Source organism: Neopsephotus bourkii, unplaced genomic scaffold (genome assembly GCF_033783945.1).
Source record: "Neopsephotus bourkii isolate Nb327-2 ecotype Australia unplaced genomic scaffold, CSIRO-AGI_Nbou_v1 NB_1760, whole genome shotgun sequence".
Lineage (NCBI taxonomy): Eukaryota > Metazoa > Chordata > Aves > Psittaciformes > Psittacidae > Neopsephotus > Neopsephotus bourkii.
This window is the reverse complement of record NW_026902234.1, coordinates 790466-815256: the sequence shown is the minus strand read 5'-3', so window position 1 is coordinate 815256 and position 24791 is coordinate 790466. Positions and strand designations below refer to the sequence as shown.

At 38.9% G+C, this 24791-nt stretch overlaps 2 protein-coding genes across 5 annotated transcripts in view; one reads left to right on the top strand and one right to left on the bottom strand.

The window, feature by feature from the left end:
- Positions 1-24791, bottom strand: part of CYFIP1 (cytoplasmic FMR1 interacting protein 1) — a 79815-nt gene that overhangs the window by 18410 nt on the left and 36614 nt on the right. For all 3 annotated transcript variants that reach the window (XM_061377615.1, XM_061377614.1, XM_061377616.1), the window contains 5 exons: positions 24674-24782; positions 23974-24093; positions 20860-21059; positions 13175-13262; positions 550-693 (listed from right to left, as the gene is read on the bottom strand). In XM_061377615.1, coding sequence (XP_061233599.1) covers positions 550-693; positions 13175-13262; positions 20860-21059; positions 23974-24093; positions 24674-24782 — 661 coding nt within the window. The remainder of the gene's footprint in view (positions 1-549; positions 694-13174; positions 13263-20859; positions 21060-23973; positions 24094-24673; positions 24783-24791) is intronic.
- On the top strand, positions 4071-8636 carry LOC133225321 (fibronectin type III domain-containing protein 9-like). 2 transcript variants are annotated; one of them, XM_061377578.1, is made up of 2 exons: positions 4071-4661; positions 6781-8636. In XM_061377578.1, the coding sequence occupies exon 2, from the start codon at positions 6826-6828 to the stop codon at positions 7495-7497; it is 672 nt and encodes a 223-aa protein (XP_061233562.1). In that variant the 5' UTR covers positions 4071-4661; positions 6781-6825; the 3' UTR covers positions 7498-8636. The 2 variants fall into 2 exon arrangements, with proteins under 2 accessions (XP_061233562.1, XP_061233561.1); XM_061377577.1 differs by having other exon boundaries at positions 4076-4661; positions 6693-8636.

The following is a 24791-nucleotide window of genomic DNA, read 5'->3' as shown; positions in this document are numbered from 1 at the left end:
GTGTAAGATACCCAGGCTGTATGGATAACTTCTTCAACATCTGGTGTCAGCACTCTTCTAAATAGTTTTGATGCTATCCATTGCTAGATTCGCCACAGAGACTAAACCTTCCATGTTATTAAGGTCTCATCTGTCAACAATGTTATTAATGAAAACCCTGAAGTTAGGCAACATAGAAAGCACACTCCAGCTGTTCTCAAAAAATATTGCAAAAGTGAATTTACAGTACAATCTTTTAAGTTGAAATCAACTAATTTGAAACACTCATACTTTTCCAGAGTTTACCCAGAACTTAACAGCATAGATCTCCAAAAACTAAATCCACCTTCAATAAAGAATCCAAGGTTTTCAATACACTGCTCTGGACACTGAAGCACATCTATTGCTCTCAAGAAATTGAGTAGTCCCAAACACACCTTATACTGAACTTCAATGGAAGTAACATTTTAATTACTCTTACTAGAGATTTTACTTTAACTTTTTCTTTCTTGAGACATTTCCTGTCAGAAACCATTTGGAATAGCAGAAAATGAAAGACAGTTAGCATACCAGGCTCTTGACAACTTTCAGCAACTCCTCCATCACCACAGCAATACCCTGATAACCAAGAAGTCTACAGATGACTTTAAAGTGAGGGGGACCGACAAAATTCCTGTAGTTGCTGTAGATGCTGGAATATGCCAGATTCAATGCCTGAAACAAGAGAACAGATATGATTAATGGCAATTTTGGCTAACTGCACCTCTATAATAATCTCCTTTAACAAGCATTTTTAAAGCATATTAAAAATAAAATCATAACTCTGTATCTATCTCTCTCTCTCCAGGAAGTTAAAACACGAAATTTCCCTTTTGTAAGGCAGGAACGCTAACCAAAATCCCTGTATTAGCAAGAAAAACTTGTAAACACTTTTTTTTCCACCAGCTATCTTCCGCTCACCATTTATGAAGCCATGCACATTTCATATTTTTCTGTTTACACAGGTATAAAAAGATGAGTAGCCAATGCCAGTGTTGAGATCCCTGAATTTAAAGCACAGCTTCTATCATCCATTTAATGTACAAAACATCTTATAACATCCTGTATCATCCTGTATCCTGTATCATCCATTTAATGTCCAAAACATCTTGAAAGAGTTACTTCAATTTTCAGTTTGTAATAGGTATTGTAAGTCTATAAGGTCTCAATTACAAAAAAAAAGGGCCTTCCACAGTTATTGTTCTCTGCAGCTAATTAATAAGGATCTCTCTTTTTCAAATCCCTTGACTGTACAGAAGATCAAAGCAAATCTAAGTCTGTGATGTAATCTCATGGAAATTCTTCCAGAGCTGTATATATAGAACCAGGTGCTTTGCTATATTAATGACTGTTTCTTCAAAGTGAATCCAACCATACAGACTGATGCTGTGTGGAGATTTAGTAACTGTTTGCTGAAGACAGATCAAAGAGGGGTTAGCTAACTTAACATCCTCCATTTCTGTAAGTGGGCTGTTCTTCTAATATCCTGAAATTTAAACAGGAATCTTGCAACCTTTCTTGCAGAAGGCCCTGTTGTGTTTTATGCAGTTTGCATTCTCTCTAATACATGCATGAAAGACAGCATACTGTTAGACTTGCAACTCCACACACACCAGGAGTAACAGAAAAATTTCTTTCACCAGTATCCAGGAAGAACATCGACCCTTCCTTCAGTGCAGGTCCTGCCTCAATTATCTGTGCAATTCAACACCAGATACTGTAATACATGGCATTGCACATAGAAACTACTAGGAATTCAAGTCATGAAACCACCAAGCTCTTGGAGGATTTTAGTCTCATAAAAGCACTTACAAATAATATTTAGAAGAGATCAGGATAAACATTTTTATTTATGTTGTAAATTCCTATTTAGACACCAGTTTATACAAACACTAGTTTCCAATATGTTTTGAATGGTGGTCTTAAAATTTTAAAACTGGGTTCTACACTGATACATAGCAAATGCAAATTTGGCAGCAGGTTAACGCTTTTTGGCCATCTTTTGTGAATGGCTGAGATGTACTTCACAAACCCTCATGTGTCAGAAATTGTTGCACTATAAAAGAAACAGATGAAAGCACAGGCTCAGAAGAGACCACTTAGGTCACAAGAAGAGAGAACAATAGATCCAAAACCAACTTTCTGAATCAAGCAACTCCTGACCTCAGTGAGAAACTTTGCATGAGTCATTAAAACACTCACACATAGAAAATCACGTAAATTTTATCAAGCTTCAATTTATTTCCACAATGTGTAAATTCAGGAAGTTGCCAGTACCAAAATCTACTTCTGAGAGGTTGAGTTAATCCTTACATGTACCTGAACTTCTGTCTCTGTGCGACAAACCAATAGAGGAAGACAGCCTAACCTACAGAAGGTGGGTTTCAGGGTTTTTTTTCCTTATCTTGCGGGTCTTAGTGAACAAGAAGATGACCACAACCCAGCAGTGTATCTCCAAGGCAAAGGTGGCCAACAGCCAGTGGGGCTTCATGAGCCACAGCACTGCCAATGGGAGATGATCCGCCCCTCGACTCAGCACGGGTTAGATATACCTGGAGTGCTGGGTCCAGTGGTGGGCTCTCCAGTACAGGAGGGACATGGAGAGATGTATGGAAGAGTCCAGCTGTGGACCTCGAAAATAATTAAGGGATTGGAGCATCTTTCCTATGAGGAAAGGCTGAGGCAGCTGGGACTGTTCATCCTGGAGAAAAGAAGGCTCAGAAGGATCACATACACAGGTAACTAATGAGGGGATTAAAGATGATGGAGCCAACTCTGCCCAGTGACAGGACAAGGGGGGTAATGGGCACAAACATGAAATTCCACTTAAACAGCAGAAAAAAAACTTCACTATGTGAGGGCAGTCGAACAGAAAAGCTGTCTTCAGAGATGTTCGAGACCTGACCAGACATGTCTGTCAGCAACCTGCTGCAGGCTCCCTCTGCCCTAGAGGGACCCCAAGCCTCAGCCATCTGCTAGTCCGGGAAGCTCTGTTCTAAGGAGCGCATGCTTGTGTTGATTTTGCGAAGGAGGGCTGTTTCCAAATATTCAACCATCTTTTTTGTGAACACAAACTAAAATAGGCACTTGGCTAGTTATTAGACTCCTAATACATGACACAGTCCTGCCAGTAGATTGGAGCTGGCTAAACTCCAAACATACCCTACCGAGTGGGCAGCCTGAAGTTCTATCCCTCAAGTGTAACGTGTGTGTTTCAATAGATCTCTGTATGCAGAAAAGGGATCTGGGGCACTGATGGGGTACAGAACTGGTAGAATCTTAAAAAAATACATGCAGATAAATATCCCAATACACTAAGCATTTATATATATATGTATATTATTTATTATATATTAATATATATGCTAATATATTAGTATATATACACTAATATATATTAGTATATATACACTAAGCAACTATACAGTTGTCCCCAAAAGGTGATAGTTCATTTTTACTTTTGATGTTTCCAATCATTTAGGTCTCCACAATAAATATGTATGAACTATCTATTTCAGATATTAATATATATGCTATATTAATATATATATTAATATATATGCTAATATATTAGTATATATGCACTAATATAATATATATTAGTATATATACACTAAGCAACTATACAATTGTCCCCAAAAGGTGAGACTTCATCTTTTACTTTTGATGTTTCCAATCATTTAGGTCTCCACAATAAATATGTATGAACTATCTGTTTCAGCTATAGTGCAAGGGGAATTTTACTTCAGTAGATTAAAGCATTTTACTGCCATGAGGTTAAGGGGAGGGAACTCCTCTTCATGCAGCAGAAATTCATCATAGAAAAGCAATCCCTGAAAACATTATTTCAGTATTTAGAAACTCACTAATACGTAACAATAAGCCAGCCAATATAAAACTACACCTTTTGTTAATGTAACCCTCATGGGGTAGTACCTAAAATGGACCACCTGTTAAAACTGGATTAGCAGAGCTTTATAAACTGTGACAAGGGATTTAGAAAACACCATCACACGCCATCACCACTTACCCCCCCCTCCCGATGCACAAAAGCAGAAAAAGCTTAGGGAAGAAGCCACTAGCAAAGGGTGGGGGTGGAGAGAGAGGGAAGGAAAGAGGGAGCTCATTATTTTGTAAGCTATGCTTGCTCCCTCCCCTACTTAAATTTAAGGAGGAAAAAAAAAAGGAGAGCTGCTAGCTGCTGATGTCATCAAAGTGCTAACATTAATCACTCACAGCATCACTGGTACACGCACGAGAGGGATATAACAGGGATGTTCAGGGAGTACACTGTCCAAGGGGAGGCAAGGAAGAGAGTGGGGAAAAGACATTTTTTCTCCTGTACATTCTTTGAAAAGCAAGGTAACAGCATCTTTAGACAAGATGTTCTCGTGCATGAATTTAAGTGGAAGAGACAAAGAATCCATGCCACCAGCAGCATCAGAGAAAAAAACTGAAAGCACCAAGCAATGAGAATTCAAGTCCAGAGAATCTGAGGGGAAGAATAAGCAAACTGGCAAGCAGAGATCAGGCAGGAAACAACTCATGTGAAAAGGGAGGCAGAAAACTTAGCGTTTATGTCATTTTCACAGCAACGTCACCGTATGAAAATTCTGTTCTGAAATTTCTGTCAGGAAGTGGCGGTAAGTACTGACTTTATAATCTATAAACCATCAAATGGGTTTTCCAAACATTTACATGTCAGTAATTATGTGTCTTTAATAACTGTTGTAACATAGCAATAGAAATGTAGTTATTTAAATAAAATCCAGCCATCCTACTTAGAAAATTCCATGAGGATAAACTATTGTTTGTAGACTGTATTAGGAAGTGTTCTATAAAAAACAAATTACAATTTTAAGTAACTAGGATCTACTGGCTAAAGGGGAGACAACTGAGCAAGTAAAAGCTCTGATCTTACTAATGTGTCCCATTTTAATGTCTGGAAAAACTGGGTAGATGCAAAAATGTGTCTAATAAGTTTATTTGATAGCAAACTCAGTTCCTTTATATTGTTGCTGTATCAAAAAGGGTGCACTTACCACACAATTAGAATGTCAGCATCTACCCAGATCAGTCATATCTAAGGTTTCACATTGTATTGAAAATAAACACATCTTTTTCTTCCCACTTCCCAGCAAACATAATCCAAACACCTCAAGCAACAATTCCCATACAGTCACAGGATTCTTACAATTAATGTAACTATCAACATCTCACTAAAATAATACATATATTTGCCAGCCTCCTATCTAGAATAAAATACAATAAAAGTATTAGAGAATATTTTCAGAATATATTAGGAGCAAATCTGACAAGGTGTCTTCATCGGGATAATTTTCAAGTCAAATGTTATTTAACCAGGAGATTAAACATTTTAAACCTTCTGACAAGGTGTCTTCATCAGGATAATTTTCAATAGTCAATTGTTATTTAACCAGGAGATTAAACATTTTAAACCTAATCATAAAAAAATAATAATTTCATTTTTATGAAGAAGTCATAAACAATGAAATACAGTGTTAATGACATGGGCATTTATCTTCATTAAAAAAGTAAGAAACTTTCATGGTGGGAAACACATCAGTGTCACTAGAAACTGGCTATTAAACTAAGAGAATCAGACTAAATGGCTGAGGGAGGCTCTTCTTCAAAAGTTACCCACAACAACAGTAAACGCAAAAAACCTTTGCCAAACAAATGAAAACACTCACTGGCTGTTATGGTATATTCCTTAATAGATGTGTTTGGAAAATTGCAGTAGGTGTTTTCTTTTTACTATTTACAGTGGTAACAACTGAGATTCTCAAAATACTGGCAGTTTTTCTGATTTTAATTTTATCATGAGGAGTATAGTTCAGGGCAGACAGACTATGGAATTACATACAATCACTTGAACAGAAATGAGTCTCAGACATGCTTTTGAAAACCCACTATTCATCCAAAAGGTATGCTATAGTGAAAACTGTTTTTAATTAACGAAGCTTAGCTATCTTCAAAGAGGATGACTAGCATCAAGACTAAATGTTGTAATACTGATGCTATCATGTCACAGCCACTACTCTGTCAGTAGGTACAGATGTGCTAACTCACAGGCAAAAAACAGAGAATACTTGTGAATAAGAAACTAATGCAAACAATACTGGAGACAAAATAATATGTGATGATGTTTCCACATGTTGTTTTGTTTTCTAATTGATTTAGACTGGCAAAAATGAAGACCTGTGGATGGTAGAGGAATTTATCACTCAACATCCATTCCTGCCACCCCTCTCTTGCCACTTAACATTAGAAAATTCACTGCTTACAAAAGCAAGCTTTGAGATTATATATAACACCTAGTTAGTAAAATAGAATGCAAGATACTCAGAGACAAAAAAACAACTGCTGCATTTATTTTTGAGTCACCTGAAAAATAAAAAACTCAACTGAAAAGAAGTGGTTCCCCAGTTGCAAATTCTGCCAAACACACTGTGTCTCATGGAGACAAGATACAACCAGTCACCTGTACAGGCAGCAGCTCTGCTTGAATTTCTATAAGCATATGTTTATCCTTTCACTTGGGAAAGAAATGCAGAGTTTTAAATACTCCAAACTTTATGAACTTCCAGCTGTCACTTTTACATAGCAGTACCAAGAGCAGTTTCCTTATAAACTCCTTTCCTCAATCACAGAGCACTACAATTACAATCCACACGACATCTCGAGTGCTGCAGCTTCTACATTACCTCCCTGTAAAACGAACATCTTCCCTTCCCACAGCAGGATCGGCATCAGGAGAGAAGAAAACACCCGAGAAACATCCTGATGGGAATAACCGTCCAAAACATCACAGGAAACACGGCAATGGTAATTTGGCCAAAAATGGCCAGCTGTGCCGACAGCTTTTACAGCATCATGTACCACCCTAACTGGAACAGCATGCTATCCAGTTACTCGAGAAAGAACTTTCAGAAGGAAGAGAGGGTGCCCACCAGTCGTTCCTCCTTTGTTGTCGAAAACCTAACTCCGCTAACAACGTACATTGTGTGTGTGACCTGCCAGTCTGCAAACCCCTCCAGTGACCAGTGCAGAGTTTTTAACACACTGGAACGAGACCCAGCATCTGCTAGCAACACCAAGAAAGAGCTGGCACTCGGCATCTGGCTCACCAGCAGCATCCTGCTCCTTATCATTGCCGCAGTACTCCTGTATGGCTGCCTGCACCTTGTGTGCCGCAGGAGACGTGAGCACTTGCAAGGGCCAAATGGGACCTCCAAGCAAGACCACGGGAAAGTATGGACCAAAAGCGCAGCGTACGCCTTGGAGGAGCTTGGCAGGCAGAGCCAACTGATGCAGGACACTGAGGAAAAGCATCCAGGTGACATCCAGCTAGCCACAATCATAGAGAATCCTTCAGTATGCAAGGAGCCTGCCATGCCGACTTCCAAAAGCCAGGAACAAGTGCCAATGACTGGACAGTGCTCTGCTATAAATTAGAAACCTTTTGTCAGGGAGGAGATTTTTACTACCTTGACATCCCAACTGCTTCAAACTCATCATGTGCATTGTCAGCGTTCATAATGGGCAGCTCCAACTGCTCACTGCAGTACTCCTGGCTGTACCTCTGGTGTCACATCTATTTCCAACAGCCTATACACAGCCAGGTACTCAGAGGCAGAAGTTCAGATGCCCAAGAAGTGAGGACTTCAGCCACACTCCGTTATTTAAAAATGAAGCATGTAGCAAGTAACTGATTCACATTTCAAGGATTTGGGGTTTTTTGGCTGCTTTTGTTAGTCTAAAACTGCAAATAAATATGAAAATTAATCAAAAGTGACCAAGAGACTTTTTTTGTTTTTACTAGCATAAACAAAACTGAGTAGAAGTTTTCAGATGGCAACCCAGACTGCTATGCTACACGTAACTGGAATGTACAATCCAAGTGCAGGGGTTTTCCAGGGTGAATTCTACTCCCACAATCCTGACTGCTTCTAAAACGACATGCTACAAACTACTACACTCAGACAATGCACTTTGCTGACCATGGTGTTCTCCATAGCTCCTATGTGAATGAGGTCAGTCTCAGGACGTAAGCTAAACTCACCTGGATTTCTGTCTGAAAATTCCCTTTGGCCTAAAAACATGTGCAAGATAACTCTGTAAGGACACTTCCAATGAAACTAAGGTAGTATTCTGGGTTATTGTATTTTCCACTCTTCTGCAGCCACCACGAGCTACCTTCTGCTTCACAGGCAAGTGACTCCCTGTAGAGGAAATGGAGTTCAGAGAACGGAAGTCCTGGCCCTTCTTTCCCTCTTTCAGTTTTAATGATAAAAATCATTCACCAGCTGCAAATTTCTGTCCAACCGCTCAGTACGTTGTGTAATGAAGGCAGCAAGGAAGTAAAAAGTTGCCAAAACACATTTTATTATTATAACAAGAAAAACTGATGTTAATTTCACTTTCCCTTGAGCTTCACGGCAAAGTACCAAGAAAGGCCCTTTGAACAGAAATATCTTCACCCTCACAACATGACAAGTTTTACCTGGCTTACACGTATAAGTTGCCCTGTTTAAAATCTCTTAAGTGCATTTGTGTTGCATAAAAACATAATAAATCTTAAGTATTGCTGTATAGTATGGTACGTCTACAAAACAAAGGTACACTGTGACTGCAGGCATTATAAACTGCTATTGACACGAACATACACACAAAGTCAGCTCTTGCTGACACAGCCTGGTTGTACCAGTGAAGGCTGCAGAACTGCTGGCTGGGCAGCTGCCATCCTGTCCCACTGCACCCTGGAAGCCAAGGGGTTGTATGATTTTGGCAGGAGAGCACCCACCAAATATTTCATACCAAGCAGTGGGTCTTTTCAGCTGCTGTATTTTGACAGTATTTCCCACAACTTGTGAAAGACATCAACTCTCATATTGCTAGGAAGACATGAGCTGGCATAAGTTTGATGTATTTTCATACCTATCCTAGTAGGAAAGAAGCAGAGACACAGAAACCCGTGCTGAATGGGGGCAAGTATTAGTTTTAGAAAACATTTCAAAAGGCATCTTCATTGTGTTAAGTTAGCAATAACATGTTCTCCACAGCCTATACCCTGTTTCCTCCAGCTGACACGCTTTTCTTTGTCTTACAACTCAGTCTTAAATAAACTGTGCAGATGACAACAGTTTACTGCTGTTCCAAATGAAGGTGTTTTATGAAACAGACACTGAAGAACACTTCAGAGCATGAAGCCAGAACTACAGGTTTCCTGCCAAAGAGGGGCGGCAGACAGAAAAAAATGCTTTAAAATGATCTTGTAGTCAAATTAACGGTTAACACTTCTCTCAACAAAGAGAGAAAAGATGATTTTAGTGTTATAGGGATGGAGCCAAGAGACACATTCTCATCTCTGCTAACATCTTGGGTCCTTGAAATCCTGTTTACTTCTCTGCATTTCTCGTTGTTTAGATGGGTTTTAAGGTGATCTAATACATATATTTACACGCATTTATACGTTATGATACTTGTATATACCATACTGAGAACAAGGAGCAGTTCAATCTTAAAGCAGTTCTGAGGCAATTCACCTAACAAATTTTGATATTTATACACAAAAACCTGTATACAAAAAGACACATGTATATATCAGATTGAGAAGGCAAGGAGCTACTCTGGAAGTGCCCCAGGAATGGGATTTACTTCATTTAAATATAAGCCATTTCATCCGTGGAGTTTACTGCGCATTTTTAGATAAACATTTCTATCGCCTCACGAGCAATGGACCATCTCGCACCCACTGCAAATGAGCAATGCATAAGGAGTGTCATCTGACTTCTGCACTGGTTTTGATGAATTCATGTCATCACATACTCAAAGCTACATGATTCTTTGTCTCTTGTTCAGGAAGTTTTATTACAAATTCATTCAGGTTCATTCTGGCAACTCTGTGTTTCTGTAGTTCACTGTCCAGTTTTAACAGTGATCTAGTAAGGGGCAAACATTGTAAGTGATTAGTAAACCCGTAACAAGATGCAACATAGTGCAAACTGATGTTAATTTGTGCACCAGCAGTAGATAAAAACCATTATATTCACACTGAGTATTTTCCAAAGGGATCTTTGTTCACTAAACAAATGTGTTAGCATCCACAAAATGCAGAAGATAAATAAACATGAAAATCCTTGGAAAAAGTTCTATAAGCCAGAAAGGAAGCTCTTAAATTCTGGTCTACACAGCCTCTATAAAACCAGGTACTTTATTAGCATGCAAAGTTAGTTTCAAATCCCCAGATGAGACTCAGATTATTATTTTATGCATCCAGCCCATGTTACCAAATTTCAATCTGCTAACATTCCTTTCATTAATCCTACACACACTTCACCTGAGCAAAGGTATTTTAATGATCATGCCCAATGAGCTTTTAAAATACTCCAACCCACTTGAAAGGCTGATGAGCTTTTGCAGGTCAGCTCCTTCTTGGCAGCTCTGCTCCTAAGTCAGCCAGGAGAAGCGAGTTGTATCTGTGGGTTTCTGTTTTGCTAATTGGATGAAGATACTACTCAGAAAACTCTAGATGCAACAGAGAATGTGGACATAACTGTATATCCCAAGCATATACCATATATAGACCAGTTGCTTTGATCCTTTTAGAAATATCTGTGAATATGTGAACACTTGGAAATAAAAACTAAAGATTTAATTTCTCTCAAACAAGCACATTGCCTCGTCAAGGCTTCTGCATGAAAGGTATTTAGCCATTACAGTCCAATATATGCATGTTTGAGTGTACATACACACAAGTAACTACAGTACTTTTTTCTTAACCTAAATAAACATCATGTATTGTTAAAAAAACCCAACCAAACAACCCAAAACCACCACTCCCCCCACCCCCCAAAAAAAAACCCAACAGAAAAAAAACACCCCCCCCCTCCACCAACCAACAAAGTCCAGCGATGAAGTAAAAAGTTATATTCCTTGGATATGTGATCAATACAAAGGACTAACCTGGATATCTTGAGTAGTTCAAGAAAACTCAAAAATACAGTAAAATTAAAAATACATAGCTACTCCATAGTGTACTATTATCCAGGAAGGAGGCAGATCAACAACATAACCGTTAAAGGACCCAAACGAGGATGTGACAAGACTGGCTATATAGTACACAGAATAATATCATACAGTTATATCATACAGTTACATCACACACTAGAATGTGTAGCTTCTATCACATAAGAGTTAGTTACTTGCTATATACAACAGAAATATCCTCCTAAAATTCCATTCAGATATCCTCAATTCCAGAATACTTTAGATTCAAAAATAAAAATATACTCTTGTAAAAATTTAAAGCTACAGAGAGGCAGGAATATTTGCTAGTATAGCTGTATCTAGTAGGAAATTTGCTCCAGAAAGGCATCTCGGAGCCCCCTCGATTGCTTCTGCTCATACAGAAAAACAATCAGATTTCTGAGTATACCTCAGAATAAAGATTACTAAACTCGTTCTAATAATGTAACCTGATAACTGGGTTCCCCAGGTAATCCTCTTTCACTCACCCCACTGTATCATCACTTAGATAAATTAAGTTAGTTATCTCTGCTAAATTCAGTGGGTTTTTTGCTCCTTACAGTGCATCTGGTGAATTCCTAAAATAGTAAGGAACACTGTAACTCCAATGTAAGAAAATCCCACTTCCCTATAATTTACTGTTCCCTGTTGGAGGATAATTGTAGAAAACACTATTCACACTACCAGACAATCAGCTGTTACGTTCCACATTAAAGATGTGAATCTTTTTCCACCTTCCACCATTTTAAAAGCACGAAAGTTTTACAAATGCATCAGATACATTAGGATTGAAATTTGTAACTTCTGAGTATCTCTTCAGCTCTCAAAAACTAGCTTGCTGGGCAAATCACTTCACAGAGATTGCACAGTATAACTAGGATATGATGTGCAGAATGTAACAGTAACACAAGGACTAATTATGCTCATGTTTAAGTAGAAGCTAGATAATGAAAGTAGATGAGAAAACAACACAGTACACATATAAATTACAAAGATAATTGAGTACATAATTATAAATTATTTTTTTTAGTCAACAACCCTCAATTTGATCCTTACGCTTTTATTCATCTTTCCCATACTTTTATTTTGCCACACTGATACTCAAGAAAACAATGCAAAATTAAGAGTGACATCTTGTTAAATATTCCCAAATGATTTGCTGAAGACACACACTGTTGGAAGAAGATCCATATTTCTGACTGGATAGTAAAAATGCAGATATATTTGCTATGCCTTTAGCTGTCATTAAGACTCCGGTAACAATGCACACGTGAACATATCATTGGCCCTGTGAATATGGGCTAACTTTCCTCCCTTGGGTAACTCTATGAAAGCCCACGACTGTTCTCTTGGGCCAAGTACTCTCTCTTAACTTGTCACCCACATAAGCTCCTTTCCAACCTCAGCACTGGACACTGCCTTAAGGCATAGAGTACGTGACTGCATGTCACGTACACTTCCACTGAAATCTTGCATAAACATTCCAGGCATTCCTAATCTACAAAGCAAGAAAGATGATACTAAGAGAGGAGATGAGATGGCCAGAAGGCCAAGTTCATCACAACAACTTCGAGGTCTTTGGGTTGAAGATGCCAAAGAAATGCTACTTTTCTCTTTTTCTTTTTTCTTTTAATTTTATTTAACAATTTAAGCAGTTTGATATCTGCTAGTTTAAGATGGTCAGAATCTATGATTCCTTCTAAGTCAGATAACATCTGAAGCAGTTTTCCATGTATTTTCCCTTTTCTCCTGCCATCACATTTTCTTCACTGTAACTAAGGAGCAGCTGCACTCAAGATGGGCTCTTGCTCTCACTTCACCAGATGACTAATTAATCTTTTCTTTGAGTCTGCTTTGCCACTATAAGCAACCGTGCAATGCAAGGTGGTTGAAAGACTTATTTTTAGCTGTGTCAGATAAGACTAACTATCAGACTAATCACTTGCACTTTGGCTGAAACATACAGTGAGCTCCACAGCAAAGTTCTGAAAAAAGCTTGTATGTTGAAATACTCACAATTGTATCTGAGTCCATTTTTAATAACTTTCCATAAGGTATCTTTAAACATTAGCAAACTGTAAATATAAAGGGAATTAAATCCAACCTTTGATCCATAGAGATACTGCGGCTGTGCATTAGGCTGCTTATCTCTCTGAAACTCCTGAGAAAATGGTAGCACGGTCCGAACAAATCTGTAAAATCAAAGTAAAGAATTCATTAATTATACTTGGGTTAGTAGGTGTGTGCCTAACACACCTTACCCTGTATAATATTGCTTTTAGTTACATATAAAATCAAAGCCAGATCAGTAGCCTTTCAGCCCAAGCTGAAACTGGGGAAGCACATGTTCTACATTGCCTAAAACCCTCGACACAAATCATAATGCAGTTCTCCATCACTTACCGGGACCCTGTTCTTCCAGCAGTGTGTAGGGTCCCAAAATATTTCTCACTTCTACTCTAGCCCAGCCCAGCAAAAAGAGAAGCAACTAACAAGGTAGCAATAGCCTCTCTTAGAGAGTAAGGAAGTTCCTTCCAAACTTTTGCTTCCAAAATTAAGTCACTGGGAATAAAGTGCACGTTCAAAGAAGAACATGGATTTTCTACTTAATGTTTTGGAGCTTTCTTCTCCTCCTCACCCCCTTCCCCAAGAAACTACAGCAGGAGAAATACTTTAAGTTGATAACTTTTTAAAAATCCAGGGAGAAGGGTACAATCCTTGCAGCAAAATTCACACTTCAGAAGTTTGATCACACTTTAGTGTAAGCATGTACAAATACAAATTCTGGTAACTTTACCCTTCTATCTTAAGAGGATGACAAGAGAACTACAAATATATGAAGTACTGCAAAAGAGAGGATCAAATAGCCTACTCCAAGCTGAGGGCCCCAGGGTCTGAAGAACGGTGCTTGGGCAGAACTCTCTGGGCATGAGTCCTCTCAAGAGCAAGCCGCACAGGCTGCCTCCCCTGATGTTGCCTGTCAACTGTGTAATGCGCATTTTCCAGTGGAGAAAGAAGTTAACATCTACTACAATTCCAATTCTGCTTAAATTTACTAAACAGGAAAGCTATTGGTGCATGTGTTTATGGGTTGGATGGCTATTTGTGTTTTAACTAGATAAAAAAGATTTCATGGTAAGTGGTGAAAGCTGTATATACACAGGGAAGAGAAAACCAGCTATTTAAGAAGCATACACCAAATGCCCGTATCAGGTCAGGCTCTTCTGAGTGATACCGGAGTAAAATAAATGCATCTGGGAAAAGGTTTCAGAGAAGGAAGCTTGCAGTACATTATAATACCATAAGATACAATTATACCTTGACCTATTTTTGTTTAAAATATATTTGAATTTAATCAGCAAATTAAATTATTAATATTTTTTTCTAAGAAGAACACAGAAATTCCATTTTTAGTACATCAATTTTCTAGCTGAAAACAAAACCAGCCATGGTAATAAAAATTGTTTCATCCAAGCATGTATAAATTGCACCACGCTGTTTACAATTATTTCAAGTGTTTTATTTCTGAATAATCTGAAAGATTCTTGTGAGAATCTATAATCTTAGGAAAAGGTTTTCTGTATTTTTTTAACCTGCTGAAACATAGATATACCTACAGTTTCAGCTATTTGCTCATGTATATTTTAGCCCTGACTTTCCAACAGTACTTGTACTTGCTGAACCTTAAAAAGTGCTTGCTTTTAGAGCTTTAAGGAAAAAAGATAAATTATGCATATTATTTCTAATACTATATATATATAATTCAAATCCCCTGACACATTTCCACAGTTTCCAAGTTTTCCCCCTTCTCTCTCACTTACACAGCAAGTGAACATTTCCTCTTGAGATTACTTAAATCTGCTTTCTGCACAGATACTTCATTAATGAGTTTGAGAGATGCTGTAAATGTTTGATAGAGTTCAGACTAATCTGCAACATATGACAGTCCCAAAGATTACTCTATTTCCCCTTCTTTCTTTCCAAATCCTATTTTTTTTTCAACTGACATCAATTTTCAAACTCTAAGATAACCTCTAAAATGAAAGAGATCAAAAGATATACCATGTCATTTTGAGATAAAGCTGGGTTTCAGCGTGCAGATGCACTGGGCAGGAGCTGATTTGTTGTCACTAAATTAGAACCCTTACAAGGAAAAGAATGTTTCAGAATACAAATGTGGGTGTATCCCATGACTTTGGAAGCCGTAAGTATAATTCATAGTCTTTCAAAACGGTATTAGGAATATATTTGAATTACAATGTCATTAGTGGCTGGGAGCAAACGAGTCAGACTACATTTGAACTGAGAATAAATCACAGCCTCAGAAATTAAACACTGGAGAAGTATTTCTGAGACACAGTCCCCAGGTTTCACTAGCTCCATACAAGCACAAGTAACTCCTGTGTGTTCTCCAGTGCTCCTCTACTCCTGTGTGTTCTTCAGTGCTCCTCTACATTATAGGGGTTCCTCCATCTCTAATGTTTCAGAGTAGAAGCAAAACAGTCTTAAAGCTTTCTCAAAGACCTGAAGTAAGCACCTGTTTTATACTTTCTTGGGTGAAAGATGCTGAGAGAAGAAAGAGGTTAAGAAAAGGAAGTAGGAGCAAGAGATACTGTTGCTTGTTATCTTATGAAGGGTCTATGGCTGAGATTGAGGATACAACAGGCTAATGAAAGTGCATTGTTCTAGGAGGTATGTCTAATCCAAATATATAATTCAGATAAATATTATAGAATTGTTCCCTCAAAGCTAAGGGCTATATAGAAATCTTTACAGTTAGCATCATCTGCTATTCTTCAAAGTCTTTAAGTGCGTGCAATTTCTTTTTGACATCATGTTGGCTGGCTTCCTCCTGCTCCTCCTCCTCCAAGAAATAGAAACATCTCTTTGAAGGACTGAAGCTCTTTGAATATAAATGATAAAGCTAGGCAGACTTTCACTTTCCCTCTGACGGAAACCTGCTGGATGCAGGTTTTGGCATACTCCAAGATAATCGATGCTTTTCATTTTTAATCAGTGTGGATGATCTCCCAGCAATTTATCCATTTTAATCAACACAGGTTGTAAGCAGTCAAAGTAGATTAAACAGATGAAAAGCTTGCTGGCTTACCAGAGCTTTGCAGCTGTGATTGCTAAAGGACAACATGTGCCCCAAAGTATTTCAGGGATTCAGTCATTTTATATTAGTGTTTCTGATACCTAACCAAGGAGTTCATGGTGAGCACTTTAAAAACAAACCTAAATGATTCTATGATTCTAATTACCATAATCTACTTAAGAAAATAAGGAGAAATCTGAAAGAGACCACTTCAGTCAATGAGCCTGCTGACTGCCACTGCAGCCACCAGATCAGAAAGACAATCTCATTCATAAACTTGCTGAGCTTCATCTCAGATGTAAAAAGACATCACAATCCTCCCTCCTGGCTCATACAGAAGTATGAGAAGTATGTCCCCTTCTGCACTTCCTTGTCTAGTTAGTATGCACAATTTTAACTTCCAGCCATCTCAAATTAGTTTGTCACGTCTACCAGATCTAAAGGTAGCCTTACACCTCCTCTCTTAGGGAATGCTAAATCTAACTCACCCTTCTTGAATAAGAAAGAGAACAGGAAGCTATCAAATGAAGTGTGAGGAAACAAGGAGAAAACAGCATAAAATAATAACAGATACCTGCCATTCTATTGCTATCACCTTCCCTTTTGGCAGAAAGACCTTTTTGTTTGGTGGTGTTTTTTGGGGGGTATTTCTTTAGGTGAGGGAATGTGGTTGACTACAGTCACCCCTACTTTGCATAAGCCTATATCCCTAGACCATTTGGCAATCTGTAGCAGAAAGTAGGTAGCTTTCACTGCCAGGGCTGCTTTTCAGGTTTGCTCCAGGAGTGTCTGAAAGGGCTGAAAATATTTCTGAACCGTGACTCTCAGAGTATATGTAAGACAAGAAGACACAGATGTTATCTTGTGAAAACTAGTCTCAAAAGCACTACGACAGAGACAGAGAGCTTGCAAAGAAAGGGAGAGACGCAGGCAGGCAGGAAGACTGAAAAATAAAAAGCTGGTGGTTTTATTCATTCTGTGACAAATCTGTATCCTCAGAAGACATATGCCATACTGCATTCAGAAGAGTGCTATACATGTGAATTTTTAGCAAAGAATACAGATTTGGATAATGTGTTGAGAGGAGATGCCAATGACAGCAAGCTGTGTGGTGCGGCTGACATGCTAGAGGGAAGTGATGCCATCCAGAGGGACCTTGACAGGCCCTTTAGAGGTGGGTGACTGCAAACCTCATGAAGTTTAACAAGGCCAGCCGCAAGGCCCTGCACCTGCGTCGGGGCAATCCCAAGCACAGATACAGGCTGGGCAGAGAACTGTACTGAAAGCAGCCCTGAGGAGAAGGACTTGGGAGTTTTTGTTGATGAAAAGTTCAACATGACCCAGTGTGCACTTGCAGCCCAGAAAGCCAACCGTATCCTGGGCTGCATCAAAGGGAGCATGGCCAGAGGAGAGCCATGAAGATGATCAGAGGTCTGGAGCACGTCATTTGCTTTACTAATTCTAAACTGGTCTTCTCCTTCCAGTATCTGAAGGGGGCCTATAGGGATGCTGGGGATGGACTCTTCATTAGGGACTGTAGTGATAGGACAAGGGGTAATGGGTTAAAACTTAAACAGGGGAAGTTTAGATTAGATATAAGGAGGAAATTCTTTCCTGTTAGGGTAGTGAGGCACTGGAATAGGTTGTCCAGGGAGGTTGTGAATGCTTCATCCCTGGCAGTGTTCAAGGCCAGGTTGGACGAAGCCTTGGGTAATATGGTTTAGAGCGAGGTGCCCCTGCCCATGGCAGGGGGGTTGGAGCTTGATGATCTTGAGGTCCTTTCCAACACTAACTATTCTATGATTCTATAATAGCATTCATTGTGTTGAGGACTAACAGAGGAGCAAGTGTGAGACAATCTAGACATTTATTTGGATTGAGAATTTTCTATGTTTTCTTGACACAAATGATAAAAGCTTTCTGGAAACAGTAGTCAGACTTAATTTCACCTCATAGAATCATAGAATTGTTTGGGTTGGAAGGGAACTTAAGTTCATCCAGTTCCAACCCCCTACCATGGGCAGGGACACCTTCCACTAGACCAAGTTGCTCAAAGCCCCACCCAACCTGGCCTTGAACACTGTCAGGGATGGAGCAGCCACAGCTTCTCTGGGCAACTTCTGCCAGTGCCTCACCAACCTCACAGTGAAGAATTTCTTCCTTATATCTAATATAAATCTACCCTCTTTCAGTTTAAAGCCATTCCCCCTTGTTCTGTCACTACTTGCTCTTTAAAAAAGCAAGCAGTCATGAATCTCAAGACCTCACACAGCTTTAAAAAAAGTACTGGACAAAACAATGGGGAGAAGAAAATACCATCAAGGGGCCAGAAATGCACTACCCATCCCACTATTTTTGTTGTGTTAAATGTTCAGGAAACACCTATCATTGCTAGAGGCCAGCGTGTCTTCTGGGAACTAAAAATCACCACAACTCTCTCTTATTTTCATACTTGGCCTTTGCATGGGTGGTGCCAGTCTCAGGACACTGGACTAGAGAGTGATTTGACCTCACCTGCAGTTCTTATGCTCATGCCATTATCCAAAAGTTTGTTCTCTCTCTTTTGTGATTGACAAGAGGTGGATGAAAAGCACCCTTGGATTTCACTGCTAATGCCCATCTGCAGACACCCCCTCACTCATCTCCCCATTCCATCTCCACAAACTGTTGCACCCAAGTCTAGACCCAGCTGTGCTGCTGCACAGCACTAATGAGAGTGAATTTCAGAAAATGGACAACTGCAATTACTAAATTGCTAAATCTTTTAATACCAGCATAATTTTTTAATCTCAATACATTATCAGATATAAAAAAATACTCCTAAGTCCCAAATAACCAAACATGCAATGTGTTTCAACACTTCTGCATAAATAACCTTAGCCTTTGAACCAAACCTGCAAGGTTCCTAAACACTTGAACTCTTCTACAAATATTTGAAATTATCATGTTCAAGCTTGGGAAAAGAGAGTCAAAAGGGACTAGGTACAAGTTAATCTGACCAAAACACTATAAAGGAAGCATCCTTACACCTAGGCTGTAGTCAAATTAATAAAGGACAAGACAGAGGTATTCCATGTGTGCTGGAAGCAATACCTCCAACCCTTCACCACTGAGTAACCTCTCTGCTTTTCATCATGCTTATTTCTCTTTCTTCTAGCCTTTCATTGTTACTTTCCTTCCTTCGGTTACATGTAGCTTTTATGCAAGATATTACCTATCAAGAGTCAGGAATTAAACTAGCAGCTCTCACAGAGTATCTCGCTATGTACATGAAAACAGCAAGGCAGCAATAGACATAATGAATGTGCTTAAGAACTATAAAAGGGCTAGAAACTCCCTGTTCCCTTTCCCTTCTCAATGGGCACTGTAGAGCATGTGCAATACACATTAATTTCACACTGCTGTTTTTGACTGAAACCAAAGCAATTCTGTGATGAAACTGGACACATGGCATGCATACTGCCTAAGGTCAGCCTCCTTTTACCGCCTTTTTAATTAATTATCCTGAATTAATTACCAAATAAACTTGAGGATCAGCCTAGCTCCATTTGTGTGTATAATTTTTAGGCAGCCAAGCAACAGTCCTACAGGTTGTCCTTTGGAGTTCTGTGCTTCCTTACCAAGCACAGTGGTCTGCAGTATGTCAGTCCTTACAGACAGTATGAGCACAGACTGAACTGTTATAGGAGACATTAAATGTCCTTCATTAAGGTTGACAGGTAAAGGATTAGCATTTCATCAATATTTTTTTCTAATACTATATTTATATGACTCTTGGTACATCACACTGAATATCCCAGTGTTGATCAAGTGCACAGCAGCTTCAGAGGAAATACATTCAACTTTCCTGTGCAAACAGATTCATATAACAGAAGTTTCTTGGATAAAACTTAACCACAAAAAAAGACTCCCACCCCCCCCTTTTTTTTTTTTCTATTCAGACAGAATCTTGGATCTAAAATACAACATAACCATCACAGAACATGTCAGACAGGGGAAGCTCTCCAAGGAGACAGTGAAAGATGAGAACAGGCTTCTTCCTCTTCCTACAGCTCAATATTCAGTATCACTTTACTGTCACTTCACAGTGCTTTAACCAAAACTTGACTAAAGGCTAAAAGCAACACAAATCCTAAAAACAGCACCGAAACAGGAAGTCCAGAAATGCAAAGTCTCAAGTACTGCGCTTTCCACTCATTCAAATTTCAGATCCCACCTGCCTCTTTCTACTTCTATTACTTACTCTCCTTAAAGGCTTCAACTATAGTTGCAGTGAGCACTGAACTCTTCCCTTCTCCAGCAGACAATCCTTTCCTTCAAATTAATGCAGAATCAAGAATATAAATTTATTTCCATTGTCTCACAGTTGCGGATCCTGTTTGCCAAATACCTTCCTAGTACGCACTTTGCAGTTATTTTTGGACACACTTGTTTTTTCAACAGCAAAGCTAACTCATTAAAATGCCACAATTTGGATGCTGTGGTTACGTCTGACTTCTTTTGTGGACAAATAACAGGCTTTCATACATTTGACAGTATTCGGTAAAATGACTCATGCAGCTTTATTTCAAGTATAGCATTAGAGGCAGAAAATACACTAAATGAAAGAAGATGGACTTGTTAGCATCTGCTAGAAAAGAAGTTGCAGGAAGGTGGTAGAACTACTGCAGACAAAAGGCTGCCATGCTAACCTGTTAGTGGATCCGTTGTAGCAGTAGTTTGGAAGGAAATCGTAATTGAGTTCCCAGAAGACATGCAGAGTGATTCTTCCATAAGGGGCTGACACATTATGATTGGCTTCTCTGAACATGGCATCAAAGCTGTCCAAGGTCATATATCTGCTCAGAAGCTTGTGAGTCATTTTGTTTATCTCTATCAAACCATCCAGCTCCTACAAGAAAATGAGAGGAAAGAGCGTCAGCAGTGCGTGTAATAAAGTGTAGAAACTCAATAAATAACCTTGACTAAATAGAAGAGTAGAAATAAATCAAAATAAAAACTGACTCTCCCCTCAGTCTCTCACTTGGATAAGAGCTGGAAAGAAGCAGTGCTCTGGGGATAATTTCATAACTATCTCCCACCAAACCCCTCCGAGACCTTAAGTGTATTCACTAAAATTGGTCCACACTGCAGATGGGTGTCAAACACATATCTGTGCCAACTCCGATTCTTCTGAGCAGAAAATAGAACTCCAACATTCAAAATAGGGTCAGACATAGGCCAAGTAGTATCTTCTTCATTGCCTACTTTACAAAATATCACATCATTTCTGCAACTGGTTAACTAATTTTTATAGTACTGGTAGAAATAACCCCACATTGACCATAAATCAATCTCATGGTTTACTCTAGTGAAGAATGTACTAAGATGCAATGAAAGACCAGACCAGATATTTGAAAATGTTGTGAAGGTATCCACAAAATCACTAGCTTCAGACTACACGATTATGTATAAGCACTGCTTCTCATAACGTTTCTCTTCTTGACGAGAAACTCCTAGTATGGTTTCTGGCACTTCAAATGTTAAATAAAATAATAAAATAAAATAAGCCCATTACTGACATCAGACAGTGAAAACACCAAACACATAAAAAATCCAAACAGGTCCTAGCACTGATTTCAAAGATTGTTGTTCAATGACTTAGTGAAGGAATGCCCAGTGACTCTGTTTAGCTGCGCATCAAACTACTGTCCATCTTCCTGTACAGTGCCGTCAGATTTAACTACTCCATGTTTCAAAGGATGTTCAAATCTGTAAATAACAGTTACTTTAAGGAGAAAGAAAAAGAACAATTATGATTGTTTTTATAGTATTCAATCTGAGGGAAAAAAATAGTTCAGTCTTTTAACTACCTTCATTTCATTTATTTAGCTTGAAAATAGCAGAAATTACTGATTAATTAAGCTCTTAGCATCAGTTTCTCACTCGGGAAACTAAACAGATTTCAGCAAAATTATTTTGCATTAGAGAAAAAGAAGGAGAAAATATAAAAGAAGCACAATGGAGGGACACGGCCTTAGCTCTGCCACTCTCTAACACAAGAAAGAGTGAGAACCTGTGACCCAAGAAACACATCGCCAACAATTTCATTCACCTAGCTACTGAGAAAAGCCTGCACATAACAAAGACTGCTTTTCAATAATCCAAGGGTTATAACACCAGGCACTGGAAGGTTAAGAGTCTTAGTATTTGATTTGTCTTCAGTGAAGACTGAAATTAAATCAAGGTAGCTAACCGCGTGACAAAAATCTCACTCCTAAAAAACATATCCCAGAAAGATGAATGCTAAACTTTCCTGCATAACTTTATTTTTCATTCCAGCAGATCAGAACGTGATCTAATATTTTTCTTGTTGACTGCATATTTACTTGTCTGGAAATAAATATTATTTTTTAAAACATTTTAATCAGGAAACTAAACCAAAAAGACACCTCAATATCACACAGATGCTCTTCTTCCACAGGCACAAGCCAGATCCTGTTCTTTCGCAAAAAAACTACTTTTGTCATGCTACAAAACCAAGCTGTCTGCTTGGTACATAAACTCATTTTGATTCTACCACGCACAAGGCTGTTTTGTTTTACCCTCCAATTTATCTATAAGCATGGACAGAAATGGGCATTTACAAAGTTTTAAATCGCAAGAATGCTCATTTTCCTTGTTTCCTCATGGCTCCTAGTATATAATAGTGTAATAATCCTGTATTCAGTGCTGGTGAGGCTGCAGCTCAAATCCTGTGCTCACTACAACAAAGACGTTGAGGTGCTGGACCTGGTCCAGAGAAGGGCAACAAAGCTGGTGAAGGGCCAAGAGCATAAGTCTTCTGAGGAGCTGCTGAGGGAACAGGGGTTGTTTAGTCTGAAGAAGAGAAGGCTGAGGGGGACCTTATCACTCTGTACAACTACCTGAAAGGAGGATGGAGAGCGGAGGTGGCTGATCTCTTCTCCCAAGTAACAAGCAATACAACAAGAGGCAATGGCCTCAAGCTGTGCCAGAGGAGATTTAGACTGGATACTACGAAAAAAATTCTCCACTGAAATGGTGGTCAGGCATTGGAACAGGCTGCCCATGACAGTGACGGAATCACTGTCCCTGGAAGACACCATGTAGACGAGTACCTCAGTGACATGGTTTAGTGGTGGACTTAGCAGTGCTGGGGTAAAGGTTGGACTTGATGATCCTAAAGGTCCTTTCCAACCTAGATAATTCTGTGATTCTATGCCTTCTTTACAGGTGATTTTACACCTCACTCCCAAGGCCCTTGGTTGCAGCAGGTTCTGGTTTTGTCTATTTTTCTAGGCAAGGAAACAAGATTCTCATTCTCAACAGAACTGGGACTTGCACAGTCCCATGTACGGCAGCATACTCCAGAGTACTGCATCAAGTCAGGCCAAAGCACTGTCTGAACGGAGATACAGATTAAGGCACGGGGAGAAAAAAAGTCATAGCACATCAGTATTAATGAAGTCCATAATGTACTACAATGGCAACAGAGGATTTTCCAGTATAATTTATGATGTAGCTGGAGGTGACTAAAAGAATGTGTTCTGCAAGACTAAGCTGTTTCCCTATTAAGAGGTTTTGTCAATTTAGACTTAGTAAACCAGACAAGATAGACAGGGAAAACTTTTTTGCTTCTGACATTAAAAAACAAATATAAATTTATAATAGGGAATAAAAAAATGCCAGATGCCTATCATTCTCAATGCAATAAATAAAAATTTAAAATTAAACCAAAACAAAACTAGTATCTAGATCCCAAATGCAGAGTCAGTGCTCTGGCAAAACTGCAACACAACACTCACCACAATGGAAGTCAAATCCTCACTTTCAAATCGTCCAATTGCTAATTCCATTGACCTGTACATGGCTGCCGAAATTCGCTGTGTGATCAGTCGGTTCAGGTCTATCGACCTACCAAGAAGCTAAAGAAAAATATGCTATGAAGTTTTAGACTGACAGTTAAATTACGAGACAAGCTGTACAAGGACTATGAAACTCCACAGATTAACAGACTCTCACATGGTGAACTTGCATTCCAAACACACAGAAAGAAAGCAGATGGACAAATGTTATAAATTCATGAACAAATGAGGTACTAAAATTTACATTGCAATTCTCACAAAAAAAAGCAAAATCACATGTTGCATTTACGTCTAAGTATTTATACCAGCATTTTATGATTCCATGACATTATGCTGACAACATATTGAAAACTGCTGAAAGACATTACTAGGAAGACAACGCTACCACAGATGACATTTCTATTTGGCTTGTGTTTGCTTAACTGCAACAGACATTGGCATTAAACATGATCTTTTTTTTTTTCTTAATTTACTCCTTCTTATGACAAAAAAGCTGATCTCAAATGTCAGTTACACCACTTGAATGATGGAACATAAAGCACAGAAAGAGTTTTATATACCTACATAAATCACCTACATCAAATCAACAACAATTGGAAAATTGCCAAGCAACTCGAATACAGAGTAGGAGTTAACTCACCTGCACATGTCTCTGTTTCAGCAGTGTCTCATAACGGTTGGACTGCAGCAACTGAATGGTTGCTCCCTGATTCTTGCATTCTGAACGTAACCGTTTATCCAGAAGCAGGCTATTAAGA